The following is a 17497-nucleotide window of genomic DNA, read 5'->3' as shown; positions in this document are numbered from 1 at the left end:
AAACATATTGTAAGAATGAAACAGAACATGGAAGAGATTAAAACAACATGAGAATGACACTGAATGAAAGTGAAACTGACAGATTAATCTATTGACATGACATTTACCATTAACTCATTCAATGCCATAATTGTGTTTATTACCATTGAGAGCAACAGGTTGGAATACAGAGCAAGTGCAAAATTATCAAAATATTAAATGATTTCGACTAGGATACTTGGCACGGCAACGCGCTCCTAACATAACATAAATAAATTTAAATGAACTTGGATTACGATGCAGACACACTCCAAAATAAATTTAATCTAACCTTGCACTAAACTTAATTCTAATTTTGTTTTAAATTTGTATATCTTTTTTCTTCGGGGTTGGCTCTATTTGCTCCGCCTCCACCCTGACTTTCAGATGCAACCTATCGAGGGTTGTTTGCTTTTGTCTTCCCTTCAAAATATTCCGAAAATGATGCACACAAATGTCCTCACAATAGGATAACGCATGACCACTTGCCAACGAGAAGTAGTAAATACTCCTCTCGTATTAGCGATCACTTCGCCATTCGCACTGACTAACGGGGAAAAAAACACTGCAAAAATGCAACGCTCCACCCAGAGCTTGTAGAGACATTACACGAGGGAGTTGCGACCAGAAAGACAGTGCCCATGGTGTTCTTATGAGCAGCCTCTCGCGTCCGCTGTATGCTCGTATATCAAAATTTGTCTCGTATCTCAAGATAAATATTTGCTCAAAATTTTACTCATAACTTAAATTGCTCGTATGTCGGCCCACTCGTATGTAAAGTTATTACTGTACTTATGCTCACAAGGGCCTACACTGCGTGTTTATGGGATGTGGGGGGAAAGTGGAATACCCGGGGGAAACGCACACAAGGCCCCAAGAACATGCGGGCTACCTAGTTTAATCCTAACATTATGAAACTAATCAATTAATTGCATACTTGTTAGTAGGATTATCATTATCTTTAGCATATTCACAGCAAATTAATGTGTTTTATTACCACGAATGGAAATGAGGCAACCAGTGTCCTAGATTGCAAAATTACGATATCATCATTAGTTGGCAATATGTTTTACTTCATGTTTTTAAAAACATAATTCGACAGATTAATTTATCTTTAACTCATTGACTGCCATGATTCTGCTTCATTGCCAATTATTTAAATACATCAATTAATCAAAAAACTTATTCAACAGATGAATTTATCATTAGTAACTCATTCACAACCAATAAATGAGTTTTATTACCAATGCCTGCAATAGATTACATTACATATCTTAATTCCAAATTTATTATGGAATAGATTGGTTAATGTATTGATTCAGCACCATCACGTAAGTAAAAAATATTGAATTGACACATTATTTGCTAAAATAAGTTTTCATTAACTCAATGATCTGGGAACAAGGAAAAGTTTAAAGTGAACTTTTGCCCCGGCGATGAAAGACTTTGCCTTTCTTTTTGTGAGGCGGAACAAAAGGAGGCGTCACTCGCCTCCCGCTCAACCTGGTTAAAGAGACTCGGGGAGTGCATCAAAGTGCAATCATTGCCTGCCACACTGACCAACAAAAGCCCACATGTGACAAGATCATCCCTCTCTTGGAGCCAGCATGCACATTGCCATTGCCATCATAAGGGCGAGATAACGCTTAAGAAAACAGAACTGACTGAGAGAGATCGCAATCTCGGATCGTCACTGTTCTCCTCGGTGTAACACTTTGGAAACTAGAAATACCATATTTGGATTGGATTGGATTGGATAACTTTATTCATCCCGTATTCGGGAAATTTCGTTGTCACAGTAGCAAGAGGGTGAGGGTTTACTCCAATAAAAGCCGCCACCCCTTTAAAATTGCCTTAAAATCGTTGAATTTTACAATTTCTCGCGTAGAAGCCGCCCCCGATTCACAATTTTCACCTCCAAGCAGATTTGATCACTTTTTTCTCTTCACCCATAATAAAGTTATAAAAGAAGCAAACTTCATGAATGTTTTTTTGTGACAACGAAGTATCTGTTCCAATCACTCTATCAGAGAAAAATCAGAGTTGTAGAAATAACTGGAAACTCAAGAGAGCCATGACATTATGTTCTTCACAAGTGTATGCAAACTTTTGACCACAACTGTATTTATTTTTGAGTCAAGGCATTCCACAATGACATTTACCTTGAAGTGAAGAAAAGAAAAGAAAAACAAAATAAGAGGAATGAAAGACGGACAAGACAAAGTCTCTAAAGAAATGAGTTGCTGCCAGGGTCGCGCAAGCTGTTATGGCGGCAACAGCAATTCAATCTTGAGAATGAAAAGTAGCCTGTCACGTGACAAGGTTAGCTCGGGATGAAATGACTCTCATTAAAACGATACGAGCACCAAATGTCCCTGGACACTTTCCCGTGTGTGGCTTTTTGTGTGCGTGTGTGTGTTGTGGCTTGTCATCTTCGGCCGGCCAAGCTTTATTTAATGATCCGGAAAACTGAGTCAAAGGGCAGTCAGCCTTTAAACATGGCGGCTCACGGCACTCTGCGTCATGTTCACACGGAGAACCTTAACCCCAAATCTTTTCTGCTCTCTACCTGTCTTCTCCTTTTTTCCTCCCAAATTGGAAGCTGAGAATAAAGCAGTAACACAAAAAAGTAAAACAGAAATAAAATAACACCAATCGACTCAAATATATTTTCAATGGTAATTTGCGGTCCTCAAAGTGTGGTCCGAGTACCACCAATTGTACACCGATTCCCTCCAACTTTTCAGGGAGTCAACCTCACAAGATCTAACTTTTTGCTTCTTCTAGTCTCAAAACAAAGCTCAGCAGTTATGTATGTTGATGTAGTTCACAATAGACTCTTTCGAGGTTTATCAACATACAGGGGGAGGGAATGGGGGTGAAAATCTACTCCCAATTTATGAGCTAGCTAGGAGACAAACAACCATTTGCACTCATACCTTGGGGCAATTTAGAGTGTCCAATCAGCCTACCATGGTTGTTTTTGGAATGTGGGAGGAAACCGGAACACCTGGAGAAAACCCACACAGGCCCGGGGAGAACATGCAAACTCGACACAGGTGCACCGACCTGGATTTGAACCCAGGTCCCCCACTTTGAGGCCGATGCGCTCTGTGTTGAACTGAACCTTTTATGTCATACTCATTTAAATATTATGAATTTTCAAATATTCACTTTTGACTGTTAAGGCGGGTCATAACCGAGTATATTTCTCATTGAAATGCCGCAAAATAAAACGAAGTCAGCAAATTCAATAGGTGACACAAGCATGGCTCGTAATTAACAAGAAGTGACAAGAAATGGCATCTTAAATTTTTTAATTTTTAAAAAAAGTTTTCAGTAACTTTTTATTCTTTCATAAATGAACACCTGCGATCAAAGGTTCTAAGGCACTTTTCTAGGAGAATGAGCAAGTCTCATAACATTTGACCTGAAGTCAGCAATCCACACAACCCTTATGAGGATGAGTTAACATTTAATAATAAAATACAATTATCTATTTATAATAATAATTTTGAAGATTTGTAAAAACCAAAGAAGCCACATGCCCTATCAAGGGTTAAACAAAAACAGATTTACATTTAATCTTTTAGAAGTGATTTCTAGGTGTTAGTGTATTTTAAGTTAACTTTAAAATAACTGCCATTGAGGGCAAGTGACGTCCAATCCATTTGATCCAATTCAAATAGTTTGGATGTCTACTAAAGATAAACTCATTGAAATCTAAAGCAAAAGCATGACTGGACATCGAAGTAGTGCTTCTCTTGTATTGGTATTATTATGCTAGCATTAGATGAGCATTGCTGACTCGGAGTGGCAGCCATTACGTCCCAACTGAGAGAAGGCATCAGTCTTAGGGTCAGAGGCTAATTAAGCAGTGAGGACCCTTTGCCCTCCGTATTGTTAACCAATCTGTCCTTGCTGGAAGACCACGGGCGGGGTGAGTGTCCTCGGCCCCCAATGTTCAATCTCCATCCGGGCCCCATCAACTCGCAAAATGGCCTGTCCATCTAGCGAACCTTCTGGATACGCCTTAATGAGCTGAGGTGGCTGATCAATATTGAGCTTCTATTTCTCCCAGGTTGCCTTTTACACAAAAAAATTCATTGCGGATGGACAGACAAATGTGTGAGAAAAATGTGTAAAGTAATAAGTAAATAAGTAAAGGACATACGAGGAGGGAGGAATAATGGGAGCTAACTCCTTTAAATGCCATTGACGGTGATAGAATAACTTACAGTGGGGGACCTGGGTTCAAATCCAGGACGGTCCACCTGTGTGGGGTTTGCGTGTTCTCCCTGGGCCTGCGTGGGTTTTCTCCGGGTACTCCGGTTTCCTCCCACATTCCAAAGACATGCATGGTAGGCTGATTGGACACTCTAAATTGCCCCTAGGTATGGAGTGTGAGCGTGAATGGTTGTTTGTCTCCCTGTGCCCTGCAATTGGCTGGCCACCAATTCAGGGTGTCCCCCGCCTCTGGCCCGAAGTCAGCTGGGATAGGCTCCAGCACCCCCCGCAACCTTAGTGAGGATAAAGTGGTTCAGAAAATGAGATGAGAATAACATTGATGTGTTAGAAATAAATGAACTGTCTTTCCTATTTAACACAGAGTAACTTTGGCATTGTACCACTTATAAGGTACTCGGTCGTTTGGTCGCCGGTCTTTTGGTCGCTGGTCTTTTGGTCGCCCGGAAGGTTATTGATAATTACCATTTAAATCGTTGCTAAAATTCCCTAAATACAAACTGTGAATTATTATTTAGTCATACTTAGTGCCCTTGTCATTATTAGGCTAAAAAAGCTCCAAATTCCCGGACTTTTGTTTTTTGTTGGAGAACTTGTTAAGACCCTGACTGACGTAGCTTCTTAAAGGGACAACGCATGTACATACAAACTCTTATACACTCACACGTCCGCTCAGTGAAACTGCTCAGGGCCATTGTTGGCTTTTATTGATGCGTAGACCGTGTTGTTTGACCTTGTTTTGTCGCCAGTCTTTTGGTCACCGGTCTTTTGGTCGCCCGTTGTTTGGGTCCATGTGACCAAAAGACCGGCGACTAAAAGACCGGCGACCAAAAGACGGCGACCAAAAGACGGCGACCAAAAGACGGCGACCAAAAGACCGGCGACCAAAAGACCGGCAACCAAACGACTCCATACGACTTATAACACTAAAATTAGGTTAACATTTCAACATTTTTAAAATCTGCATCAGGACATGCCTTTTAGTTACTTTTTTCACTTCCTGATAATTTGAGGACATTTCTCACTAGTAGACACCCAATATGGGATTGGGAGAGATTTTTCATTCACTATGAGGCTCCCAATTTCAAATGGATTGGACATCTGGCATTGTTAAAGGAACCCATTGAGTTATGCTGCGTAGTTATGAGTTATTCTGTGTGGTTCCCTTCAAAAAGAGTGCTTTCAGCCAAAGCACTTTCTCTGTCCGTCCCGCACATACCTGGAACCTAGTACCAATTAAAATACGTGAACTCCCGTTTCTGAACCTCTTCGCCAATCATCTTAAAGCCTGGCTGTTAGACGAACAAAATTGCGATCACGACGCTGTCTAAAATTGTGTGTGTGTGTGTGTGTGTTTGTGTGTGTGTGTGTGCGTGTGTGTGTGTATGTGACTAGTGTGTGTCATTGTTTTTCTTGTACCTACACAAGGGACTAAAGATGGAAATTAGCCCACGGCTACAATCTTACATATTTTTATATATATATATATATATATATATATATATATATATATATATATATATATATATATATATATATATATATGTTCAATATGTGCTGTCCCTTATCAAATCAATCAATCAATCAATCAGTGCAGTTTATGACCAAGCCACAATAGCACTTACTTTACATTTAAGTAAGTATGCAGTAATTCAGCATTAAAAGCATAAATGTATCAGAAAATGCAGTATTGGTACTGCACCGGCATCCGCAGATACATGGCAGTGGGAATTAAAATTGGAAGTCAAAAAACAATCACTCACTGCTCTATTCAACTTATACGGTGTGCCCACACTACCAAATACAGCAATACTTTGAATTTGGCTGATCTCTCGGAGTGCTTTTTGTGTTGACAATAATAATGTAATATCAAAGGCGGAACTCTACTAGGACAGAACAGCCGAGACTTCTCATATCCTGGTGTTGCTGGGTTCTGAATAAAACAGTCTCGTCAATATGACGAGTTCAGTGTTTAAAACAGACTCAGTTTGTGACCTGTGAGTAAGAGTCAGAGAGTGTAATCGAGTGTAATGGTCAACCCTCAGGGGCTTCAGTTTGTGTTTGAACAACCTATCGTGATGCTTCGGGCTCAATATAAGAGTAATTGTGGGATGTAACGGCTTGTAAGACAGCACCATTAACAGCAGCCTGCAGGCACAGGAAGACATTCAATGGCTGTTGAGTCTTTTATGTATCTACTCAGAACAGGACACTTCATGGGGATATTTGTGGTTGGTCCTTTTTTCCAAAGTGGTTGAAAATTGATCAAGTCAGTCGAGTCGGTTGGTTGTTTTAGTAGTAGTCACTCACTCATGGTTGACAGGTAGACATCTTTTGAGGATGTAAATGATTTGAAGCATAATAGGCAAAAAATAAGCATTTGAAAACCTGGGAAAACCAATATCTAATAATATTTGGTGTAGTACCCTTTATTTGCAATTACAGAGGTCAAATGTTTTCAATAGCTCTTCACTGCATGACAGTGTTGTCAAAAGAATGCATTTAGTACTTTAAAAGTGGTAAAATGACCCCCCAAAAATCTAATTTTCACATTTTTACTTTTGAATTCTGAGTTTAATAAAATCTGAAAATAGGAATTGTTTATGGCTCTTTGTGTCAAAAAGGTTTCCGACCCCTGCTCCAAAGTATAGTGAAACGCACCACAGATCTTAGAGCAGCTGTTTTCTCCTCACCAGAGTTCGCTGGTTTGTACGTATATTTACACCAGCCCAAAATGTGTACACCATGAACTTTTCGGGTTTAGTCAGAACCAAAAAGAGGAGGTGAGAATACAGTAATACCTCAATTATCGCGGTTAATGGGAAGGTCGGGTTAGGCTCCAGCAACCCCTGCAACAATTTCAAGGATGGGCGGTATGGAAGATAATAAAATATATTTTTTTTTAAATCCCCAGAAAAAAATCTGCGATATAGTGAAGCAGCGATAACCGAAGAGTGAAGTAGCGAAGTGTCTCTGTAGACCCTGAACTCTGAAATTATGGACAAAAAGGCAAAAACATTGTCTAAGAACAGCTCAAAGCTTTAAAAAGTCAAAATTGCGATCGGCAATTCCTGTAGCTGCAGCAACCTCAATCCCAAACCAGAAAAAAAAGAATGTTGAAATGACAACAATATGAAAGCTTTTGCCTGTCAACTTCTGAAACAAAGACAGATTGACAGGTATTGTTTTGAACCTTTAAGGGCCAAACTGCAGTAACAGCAGTGAAGTACAGTGATGCTGAAGCAAGTGAAAATCATCTCAGAAAGATAGTCATAGATTTGTTAGGCTCGGCAGAGTGCCGTGGGTCTATCGATTGGCTAGCTTCTCATTTGCATTTAAATAACACCCGTATAACCAAAGCGGTGCTTCTATCGACGGGCACGTTCAAACTTCAGTTTGAATCTTTGCTTTCAAACTGCGATCGATCCAAAAAGTTGAGCGGGCTAACTTCTACAAAGTCTCCACAAGGACGGGGGCAAGACTGAACAGGAAGACATAACCCTCCAGCCCCCCACCCATTGGCCCCCTGGTGGGGTGGATGTGTGTGTGGACAAACATTCTGACTATACACGAGGTTAGGAGGAGGGGCGGAGGCATTGATGAACTGCGCCGTCACCTCCCCACTCTGCGATTTACGGTGGTGGCGCTGCTGACGAGCGCGGCGCAGTTAACGGGCGGGCCGGGGGGGCGCGTATTTCACACGGAGCTGGCTTTTATGAAGAACACCGCTATGGCTCTCCCCGCCAACGGCGGGCGGGCTGCCGTGACGGATGGCAAAAGACGCATGACAAGCTTCATCATTGTTTGTAAATCTTAACTGTTCCCGCTCACTAACTCCAGAAGGCAATTTTGCGGAGACAGCGGTGACTGCAGGGGGGGAGAGCCTCGGGTCTTATGAGAGAGGCAGGGGGAAAGGACAGCACGTCTGCTCCTGAAGGTTATTTGGATCGCTGTATTTGGCCAAGTGATTAGCTCTGGCTCCAATAAATCTGTCTCGGCCCCGTTTGGCAGCTGCAAGGTGCCTCACGCTAGTTGCTGTTCCTGTCCAGACGGCCTTTTATAGGCCAGGGCCGACAAACTCAAATCACACACTTAACCCACTCATTGCAATCATTGGCTGCAATTGACAGCGCTTAGACATTTAATCCATTTTTACTCAGAGGGGCGAAGGAACGTTTGTTCCACCAGTCAAAATGGATTGGACATCCGACACCGTCAATGGCACTAAAATGTGATGATCAACAGTGAATGAGTTAACTATAGATTAATCTGACAAATACTATTGCGTTTAAGCAGTTTTTAAATTAATTCATTGAAGTCAATAGATCAATCTGGAGACTAATAATGTGAACCCAATTTAGCATTGTGTTAGGATATTCTTGTTATTGTTTTTCCATTGCTTTCGCCCTGTGTTCTTATGTTCGTTTGCCTACTCTTGTTTGTCCTTCCTGTCTTGCCGTTGCTCTCGCGAAGCTGCGCGCCATTTACAATTAGTTCCTGCTTTGTCTATTTAAACCACACCGATAGTTATTTCATTCCTCGGATCGTCTGCTTTATTTGCCATGCCATGTGTCTACGTTGTCTTGTTCCTCGCTTCACCGTGTTTTCCCTAGTCGGGTTTGATTTTCGTTATTTCTCGCCAAGTCCCCTGTTACTTTCCTTGCCTCCTCCCTATGTTATTAAAGTTTTCGTTTGAGCACCACTTCCCTCGTCCTCACCTGCTTCCTGTGTGTGTCCTATTCCTCGTGTCCTTGCCTCGACGTCTTGTCAAAGACGTAACACAATGAATCTCTGTGCTACTGTCATCCTTCGTGGCTTCAGTACATCGCATCTTTTTATAGTAAGTAAAAAAGGTTCATAAAATGTCAAAATTCACGCTGAAACTCGCAAGCGGAAGACACTTCCCTGTCTTTCGCTTGCCACTAAGAAAATGGCGGAAGACAGGGGACTGTCACTCAACTCAAGACTAGCAGTGTTCGTCATTTTTAATCCAAAAATAGAGCTTTCTTAGCTGACTCGACGGCCGGGAGCATCTGTTAGAGTGGATTTTTTTTTCAGAAATGTGAACCCTGGGCGACCTTATGGTGGACGCCATGGCAATTATTTAAAAATAGAGCTTGCTCAGTGGACTGGAGGGCAGGGAGCCTCAGTGAAGGTGGATTTTTTTCAGAAATGCAAGGCCCGGGAGCCCTTACGGCGGACACCGCCACCCTAAATTGAAAATGGAGCTCGCTCAGAAAACTGAACGTTATCATCTAATTTAGCAATTTGTGAATTACAATTCCATATGTCAATATATATGGTCAACTGGTAATCTTATATCCTAAATAACATGGTGTTCATGTATGTGGAGGTCTGTGGGGTTAATTGTGTTTTTAATTGCTAAAAATACTTTATCTTTATCTTTAAAAAGTTTGGTCATTGAATGCCATGCACTGAAATCAGATCATTCAATGTCAGCCATCCTATTTAAATGGCTTTGTCAAACATTCTGTTTAGAGTTTCAGCGTTTCTGTCTCACAAAATATATACAGTAGGCTTCATGAAGACAACTTCCTTTTGGAGCAATTCACAACCAAGTGGGAAGTGGATGGATGATGATCTGTAATTCGGAGATCACGCAGTTCACTTGTAATGCAAAAGTTGCTGCACTGAAACGGCTTATTTGGAGAAATAAACATCCAATTAAATGGAGACTAATTCCACCAGATCTATCAACGTTGGTGATAATCACAAGAACGGCATGCTTATTATACCGCTGAATGACATGTTGACCGGATAAGATTAGTCACTTGTTGGCCCCGGTTCAAGGCCTCGCTCTTTAGGACATGCTCGCAGGAAGCTCAGGCGAGCGTAAGGAATGTTGCGCAGATGACTTGGCTCACACCAGACCCGTTCACTTCATTACAGACTCCCACGTACTGGAGGGTGACCAAACACGATAGGATGCGGAATCCACACGCATCCGACTTTCTCACAAGCGATGGAATAGAATGAATCCAGTGGAACAAAACATGACATAGAAAAGCCTGACCTTGTGGAGTTAAGAGTTTTCTGTTCCTTCATTGAGCTTCTCCAAGACGCAATGATGAAACCTCGATATTTTCTCCATTTTTGTTTCTCATCTGTATAGTCCGGCGTCCCGGTGGAACAAGTGGTTAGCACGTTGGCCTCACAGCACTGGGGTCCTGGGTTCAAATCCAGGTAATGTCCATCTGTGTGAAGTTTGCATGTTCTCCCCGGGCCTGTGTGGGTTTCTTCCGGGTACTCCGGTTTCCTCCCACATTCCAAAAACATGCATGGTAGGCTGATTGGACACTCTGAATTGCCCCTAGGTAATGGGTGTGAGTGTGAATGGTTGTCCTTGTGCCCTGCGATCGGCTGGCCACCGATTCAAGGTGTCCCCTGCCTCTGGCCCGGAGTCAGCTGGGGTGGGCTCCAGCACCCCCCACGACTCTAATGAGGATAAAGCGGTTCAGAAAATGAGATGAGATGAGATGTACAAGTGAGGCAGCACCTCCCACATCCTAAAATCATTGGTAGGCTGGCTGTACACTCTCGATTGTTATATTATTGTTACATTTGATTGTGAGCTTGAATGTTTGTTCATCTTTTTGTGTCCTGTGATTGGCTGGCAATAATTTCACCTACTGCCAACAGTTGGTTAGGATAGGCTCCAAGTACCCCCACGGGCTTTGTGAGGATAAGCGGAAAGGAAAAACGAATGAATGAATGTACAGGTGATGTGTATTATTAGTTATGGCAGGTGTGCCCAATGTTGTGGCAGGCATTTCCTGTTAGCTAAGGGAAACTAGAGGGGGTCTTCCACCAAATGTGGGACCACCCGTGGGGAAAGCAGTTGTGCTCTTGTAATGGAGCGTGGAGCCATGGGCAAGGGGTGGTTGGGGGAGGGGTTAATTTCACAGGAAACAGGCTGGTGAAAGTCCAAAACAAAGACCGAGGAGATAGTGGGGTCTTAAGTTGCTGATGCTCCACTAGTTAGAATACTGGAAATCAACCTAAAAGTTTGTATTCAAGGTGAATTTTCACATTTGCTATTTCCATCATTTGTAATTTTAGCATTCAAACTTTTGTAATTTTGTGCATTATTTGTTTTTCTTTTTTATTTGCAAACACGACAATGCAAAAGCAAAGAAAGGGATGATCACATTTGCAAAATATGTTTCTTTGTTATAGCCAACCGATGGTGCAGTGGTTCTTCCGGTGGCAGTGTGAGTGCTTGTCTGTTTCTCTGTGTGCCCTACGACTGACTGGCGACCAGTCTAGGGTGTAGTCTGCCTTTCTCCCAAAAACAGTTGGATTAGGCTCTAGCAACCCCCGCAACCCTTTCGAGGATGGGCGGTAAGGAAGATGAATGAATGTTTATTATTATTAGGTTGATGTTTCATCGAGCATGGAACGTAGAAGGACCAAAACGTGGGGAAGCAAACCCGGACAGCGAGTGGAGAGGTGTAACAAAAACCTTAATAACTAAGGCAGGAGGGATGTCAAGAAAATAACAAGGACTGAGAATTAAATAACACAACCAAACCTGACATGGAAGACATGGGGAAATGAGGAACTTGCAACATGGCATAGCAACATAGAGTAACACAGACAAAGCAGATGAACCATAAAAGACTGATGAACACACAGGGTTCAAATAGAAAGTCAGGGGTTTATTACAAAATGCACACAGCTGATCACACAAGGGAAGGGAAACCATGAGGGACGTAATAGGCGAAACACATGCAATAATCACACGGACAGCACACACAAGGGGAACGCACACACATCCACCCCAAAACCCCAACTACACATGACAGTTATATGAAAATGTGATTTGGAATAATGAGATTAAAAGTCACAGAGGTCAGAAATGTTTGTGTTCAAGATAACTTAAGAACAAAGAAAGGGATAATTATCAAACTTGCAGCAAATTTTTGACGTCAGAGGTCACAGATAAGAGATTTTGTGATAACGTGTTATATACTCTGTACTTAAACCTCAGTAGTTTTCTTAATTTCTTTTAGTTCAAACTACTTAAAAAGACAGGTTTATTTAAAATGTTGAGTTTAATTTACTGTTACAAGTCCACTTAATCATGTATTCCAGAGGTGTCAGACTCGGTTTGGTTCGCGGGCCGCTTTAACGTCAACTTGATTTCACGTGGGCCGGACCATTTTAGATATAATATTTAGATTTTTTTTAATAAATTGATTAAAAGAACTGGATTAAAAGCCCTGAATAAATAGTTTTTTATAGATCTAAAACAATGTTTATTTTAACTTTTTTAAATATATTTTTAGATTTTACAAAATGATTTTTGAACTAAAAACACAAAAAAAATGATTAAAAAATTACAATTATTGATTTAAAAGGGGGAAAATCAGGAAATGTAATATACATCTATACTCTTCATTTTAATTTGATCCTAAAACAGAAAGTCGGCACTCATGATTTACTTTCCCGAGCCACACAAAATTATGCGACGGGCCAGATTTGGCCCCCGGGCCGCCACTTTGACACATGTGATGTATTTGCGCTCCTTTTTGAACACATTCTCTGCAACTGGACTGTTCTGTAGGCCCAATGTGATAGAGCGTGACAAAATGTGATACATTAAACAATTTTGTGTGTGTTGCAAAGGACTCACAGGCAGCGGTTATCCCCATGGAGGGGCTAATTCCACCCATGGTGAAGAAGGAGGAGCTAGAACCCTGGGGGAGGTAATTCGCCGTGTAGTAGGAAGGCATGTGGTACTGTGGGAACATGTGGCTGCCATCCTGTACCTATAAAAATGAAAATAAATAAATAGCAGCCCCTTTTCAGAAAGTCTCTCTCAGTACTTTGCAAACTTTTGCTACGAGCACTCTACGAAGGCCGCTTTTCCAATTCCACTTTTTATGGAATGTGATTTCTGTCAAGCGCCAATGGCAATCCGTCAGCCGCCTTGTCCACTCCGTCAGCTTGCTGACAGCTTTATAAACTGTTATTTAAGCGACACTCAGCTCTTGTATTAGGCTCTGAAAAATACAAAACAGATTGGACGTCTGCAGGGGGAGAGGGGGATGTTATCTCGCTTGTTTTAGAGAGACGCCTGATCGTAATTCTGTTCTTCTGCGTCAAAGTGCTAAGACTGTTTAGATTTTATTCTAGGGCTATAAAATTTCAACATTTTTCTAATTTAAACTCTTCAAATTCCAATTCTCGGAGTAATGGGATTCATTTGCCCAATCAATCTTTGAATTGAAAAGACTTCATCACTTCTAGACGTCCAAACCATATGAACTGCGAGGCTTGCTGTGACACAGTCAAAATGTATGAATGTATGTAGAGATAAACTCTCACTTCAAAAACTTTTATTTCTTTTAATCATGAGTCAACATTCAATCCATTTGAACGGACGTTGGTGCTAAAGGCAATCCCAGCCAACTATGGGCACCAGGCAGGGGACACCCTAAATCAGCGTGACCGGACGTTTCGTCGAAAGACGTTTGGTCCCCGGACGTTTGGTCGACCGGACGTTTGGTAGAACGGACGTTTGGTAGAACGGACGTTTGGTAGAACGGACGTTTGGTAGAAGGGACGTTTGGTAGAACAGACGTTTGGTAGAACGGGTTCGCATGCAATTGATAGATTTTAACATTGGGTGAATAGGGATTTAATGACTATTATTTAACATTGAGTGAATAGGGTTAGGGTTAAACAAATGAAAGTCTCGTGACTCAAACCTCGGGACTCTAACCCGGCGACCAAACGTCCGTTCTACCAAACGTCCGTTCTACCAAACGTCCGGTCGACCAAACGTCCGGTCGACCAAACGTCCGGGGATTTAATTTTATTTTCCATTTGTTTTTAATTAATTTTCTACATTTTCTCAATTACTTTTCTTTTTTTTAACAACAGTAACTTGTGGAAATATTTTGAACATTTTTCACATGGGATTTTGCTGTATTTTTAAATCTGATAATTCTTCTCAATTATATTTTCCTGTACTTAAATGTATGTTAACAGCATTTTTCCAATGTGAAGCAGAATGGACAGATGGATCAAATTCAACTAAAGGTGTCACAATGTTTTGTTTTAACATATTAAGATTAAATCTCTGATTTTATGATGTGTATATACGCTTTGGAGGCTTGTACCTCCCTGAGCGGTCTTATCAGGCACCATCTTGTGTCTGCGAGCCGGTGCAACCATCACCCTTATTTGATTTGTCGTCACCCACATGCATGGCAGTCAGTGAGGGGGGTTGTGCACCAAAACCAAAATGCATGGGACGGTTAGATGCTTCACCTGATAAATCTTTCCAGAGTAAAACGGAAACTAGTAAATGAGCATGTTCAGTGCCACTGACGGTGATGGGCGTCCAATGTATTTTGACTAGGAGGGGCAAATGGATAAACACTTGTTCATTTGCTTCTCTCACCCTAAATACTAGATTGGATGTACATCGTCATCAATGGCATCTAATGTTAATTGATGAAACACATTTTGGGTAGCAGGTAGGTTGTTAATGTGTTTCCAAGTGTCATAACATATCAAAGTTACAAGTAGTGAATGTGAAAACAGCTTAATATTAAAGCAACTCTGGTTAAATTTGTTGCCGTCAGTGGCAGTCAAAAGGTTAACTACAAAACAATTTAACTCATGAACACAAACTCGTTCCAAACATGGAACTGTTGTCAGCACAAACTTTTATGGAGCATCTACTAAATTGACGTGCATATTCGCTCGGCTAATGGCTACCAAAATACAGAATTCTTATTAAATGCATTATGCATATTCATTCATTAATTTTCCATACCGCTTATCCTAAAAAAAAAAGGCACAGGGGATGCTGGAGCCTATTTCAGCCAACTACGGGCACCACACTGAATTGGTGTCCAGCTAATTGGAGGTAAATAGGCATATTTCACTCCCCAAGAATACATTGAATAAAAGAAATGTGTGTTAGTTCCAGTATAGTTTGCTAGACTTTACATACTGTAATTAACCCACTTATTGTTTGCTACAGGCACTTGGAATTTTTAGGCCTCTCAAATTATTTTTCTTATGCCAAAAATGATAGATTTGTACTTAGCTAGCCCAAAATGGATTGAATGTTTATCGCCATCAATAGTTGCCAATTTTAGTTCATAAAAAAAAACCTGAAGTCGTTTAAACAGTAGAAAGATTGTTGTTGCAAATCCCCTATTTTGGGTACACGGTCGATTGGTCGCCAGTCTTTTGGTCGCCCGGAAGGTAAGTGATAATTACCATTTAAATGTTTGCTCAAATTCCCTAAATACAAACTGCGAATTACTATTTAGTCATACTTAATGCCCTAGTAATTATTAGGCTCAAGAAAAGCTCAAAATTTCCCGAACTTGTATTGTTTTTTGTTGGAGAACTTGTTAAGACCCTGAGTGACGTAGCTTCTTAAAGGGACAATGCATGTGCATGCAAACTCTTATACACACACGTCGGCTCAGTGAAACTGCTCATGGCCATTGTTGGCTTTTATTGATGCGTAGACCGTGTTGTTTTACCTTGTTTTGTCACCGGTCTTTTGGTCTTCGGTCTTTTGGTCGCCGGTCTTTTGGTTGCTCGTTGTCGCGGTCGGGGCGACCAAAAGACCGAGACCAAAAGACCGGCGACCAAAAGACCGCGACCAAAAGACCGGCGACCAAAAGACCGGCGACCAATCGACCGCACACGCTATTTTGAGTGTTCTAAGCAGTAATATAAAATAAAATCTGTGTGGTCAATAAAAAAAGCAAGCAAGCCCAGGGAGAACATGCAAACTCCACACAGGTGGCCGTGACCTGGATTTGAACCCAGGACCCCAGAGCTGTGAGGCCGACCACGACCTTAATGAGGATCAAGCGATTCAAAAAAACGAATGAATGAATGTATAATCAAGATGAACATAGTAATGAGTCCAATGTAGCCAAAGTAACAGAGTACGGCCTCCACACCCCACGTATAGATGTGCATAATGTAAAACGTAGGAGAGTAAGTTTTTAATTTGAATCTTAACTCACAATAATACAGATAAATATGTAGGGGTGAGTTGAGCAGTTAACATGTGAGGAACAATTTCTTTTTTTAAGTTTGGGGTTGTTATTTATTTATTTATTCATCAGTATACGGGCTGTGTTAAAAGTTATTTGTTTTGTTTTTTCAATAGTATGTTATGCCAGCGTCCCCGACCACCTAGTGCCGGTCCGTCAGAGTAATAAATATTAACATTTTCATTCTTGCCCCCCTACTTGAAATGAGAAAAGTTGTTTGAATAATAATAAACGATTGCTATTATGCTTGGACTTTTTTTTGCCCTCGTGGAGGTCGTTCATGCAGCGACCCCACCCCCACACAATTGTGTTTTAAGTTGTTGCCCTCCCCAACAAGCCAGTCCGCGACAAAATAGAAAGAGTTTTATCGGTCCGCTGTGAGAAAAAGGTTGGGAACCGCTGTCTTATGCCATTGAGGCCATTCATTTGTGACAGTTTTTTCAGAAAACCAAAAACACACTCACATATTTGCGTCAAAAATGCACGAAGACCTGTGGTAGATTTTGGCTACAGTTCATTTAATTCTGTTCTATGCACACAAAAGCACATACGTGCAAATAACATGAGTTTTGGGAAGAAATTCTTTTTCATTGCTATTTTAAAAATATATATTTGCTGATTGGTGATTGGCAGCCCGGTGGAGGGGTGGTAAGCACAATCGGATATTGGTGCCTTTTTATTTTTGTTTGGTAAGCGCTAACCTGCAGGACTGTAGTTTGTTGGAACGGAAAATAGTATTTTTGTCGGGAAGAATGGCTTGACCCTGAACTGACCACGTAGAGTAGACAAACTCATTAATTAAAATGCCAATGTACTGATTGGAGCGGAGTGAGACAACACTATGAGAGGGATTTGGGGGTAAGAGATTTCTTCTTCACACGTGACAGTATAGTATTAGAAGTAGATTTTTCTTCAAAGTTACTCGAGCATGGTAGTTTTAAGTAATGCTCCTTGATGTGAAATTGTTCATTTTAATTCAATTTTACAGGAGATGCATGATTGGACCGGTATGATTATGGGAGTCATATTGATACCCTGATATAAATTGTAATATTCACTCAGTTAACATTGCAATCCTACCTGCCCACTCTCCACCTGTGTTGGGCTCATGGCTGGTACTTGGTGCTGCTGCATCTCGCTTCTGAGGAACTAAAAGACAACGTTTCCCCAGTTAT

At 41.1% G+C, this 17497-nt stretch overlaps 1 protein-coding gene across 2 annotated transcripts in view; it reads right to left on the bottom strand.

Moving 5' to 3' along the window:
• LOC144074943 (doublesex- and mab-3-related transcription factor 1-like) overlaps positions 1-17497 on the bottom strand; it is a 29595-nt gene that overhangs the window by 2371 nt on the left and 9727 nt on the right. The window contains exons 5-6 of one of the 2 annotated variants that reach the window (XM_077601650.1): positions 17403-17471; positions 12920-13055 (exon numbers count right to left, since the gene is read on the bottom strand). In XM_077601650.1, the coding sequence (XP_077457776.1) occupies positions 12920-13055; positions 17403-17471 (205 nt within the window). The remainder of the gene's footprint in view (positions 1-12919; positions 13056-17402; positions 17472-17497) is intronic. The other variant, XM_077601651.1, reaches the window with a different exon arrangement.

Source organism: Stigmatopora argus, chromosome 5, assembly GCF_051989625.1.
Source record: "Stigmatopora argus isolate UIUO_Sarg chromosome 5, RoL_Sarg_1.0, whole genome shotgun sequence".
In the NCBI taxonomy this organism is placed as follows: Eukaryota; Metazoa; Chordata; class Actinopteri; order Syngnathiformes; family Syngnathidae; genus Stigmatopora; species Stigmatopora argus.
Note: the sequence above shows the minus strand (reverse complement) of the source record. Positions and strands in the feature narration are given on the sequence as shown.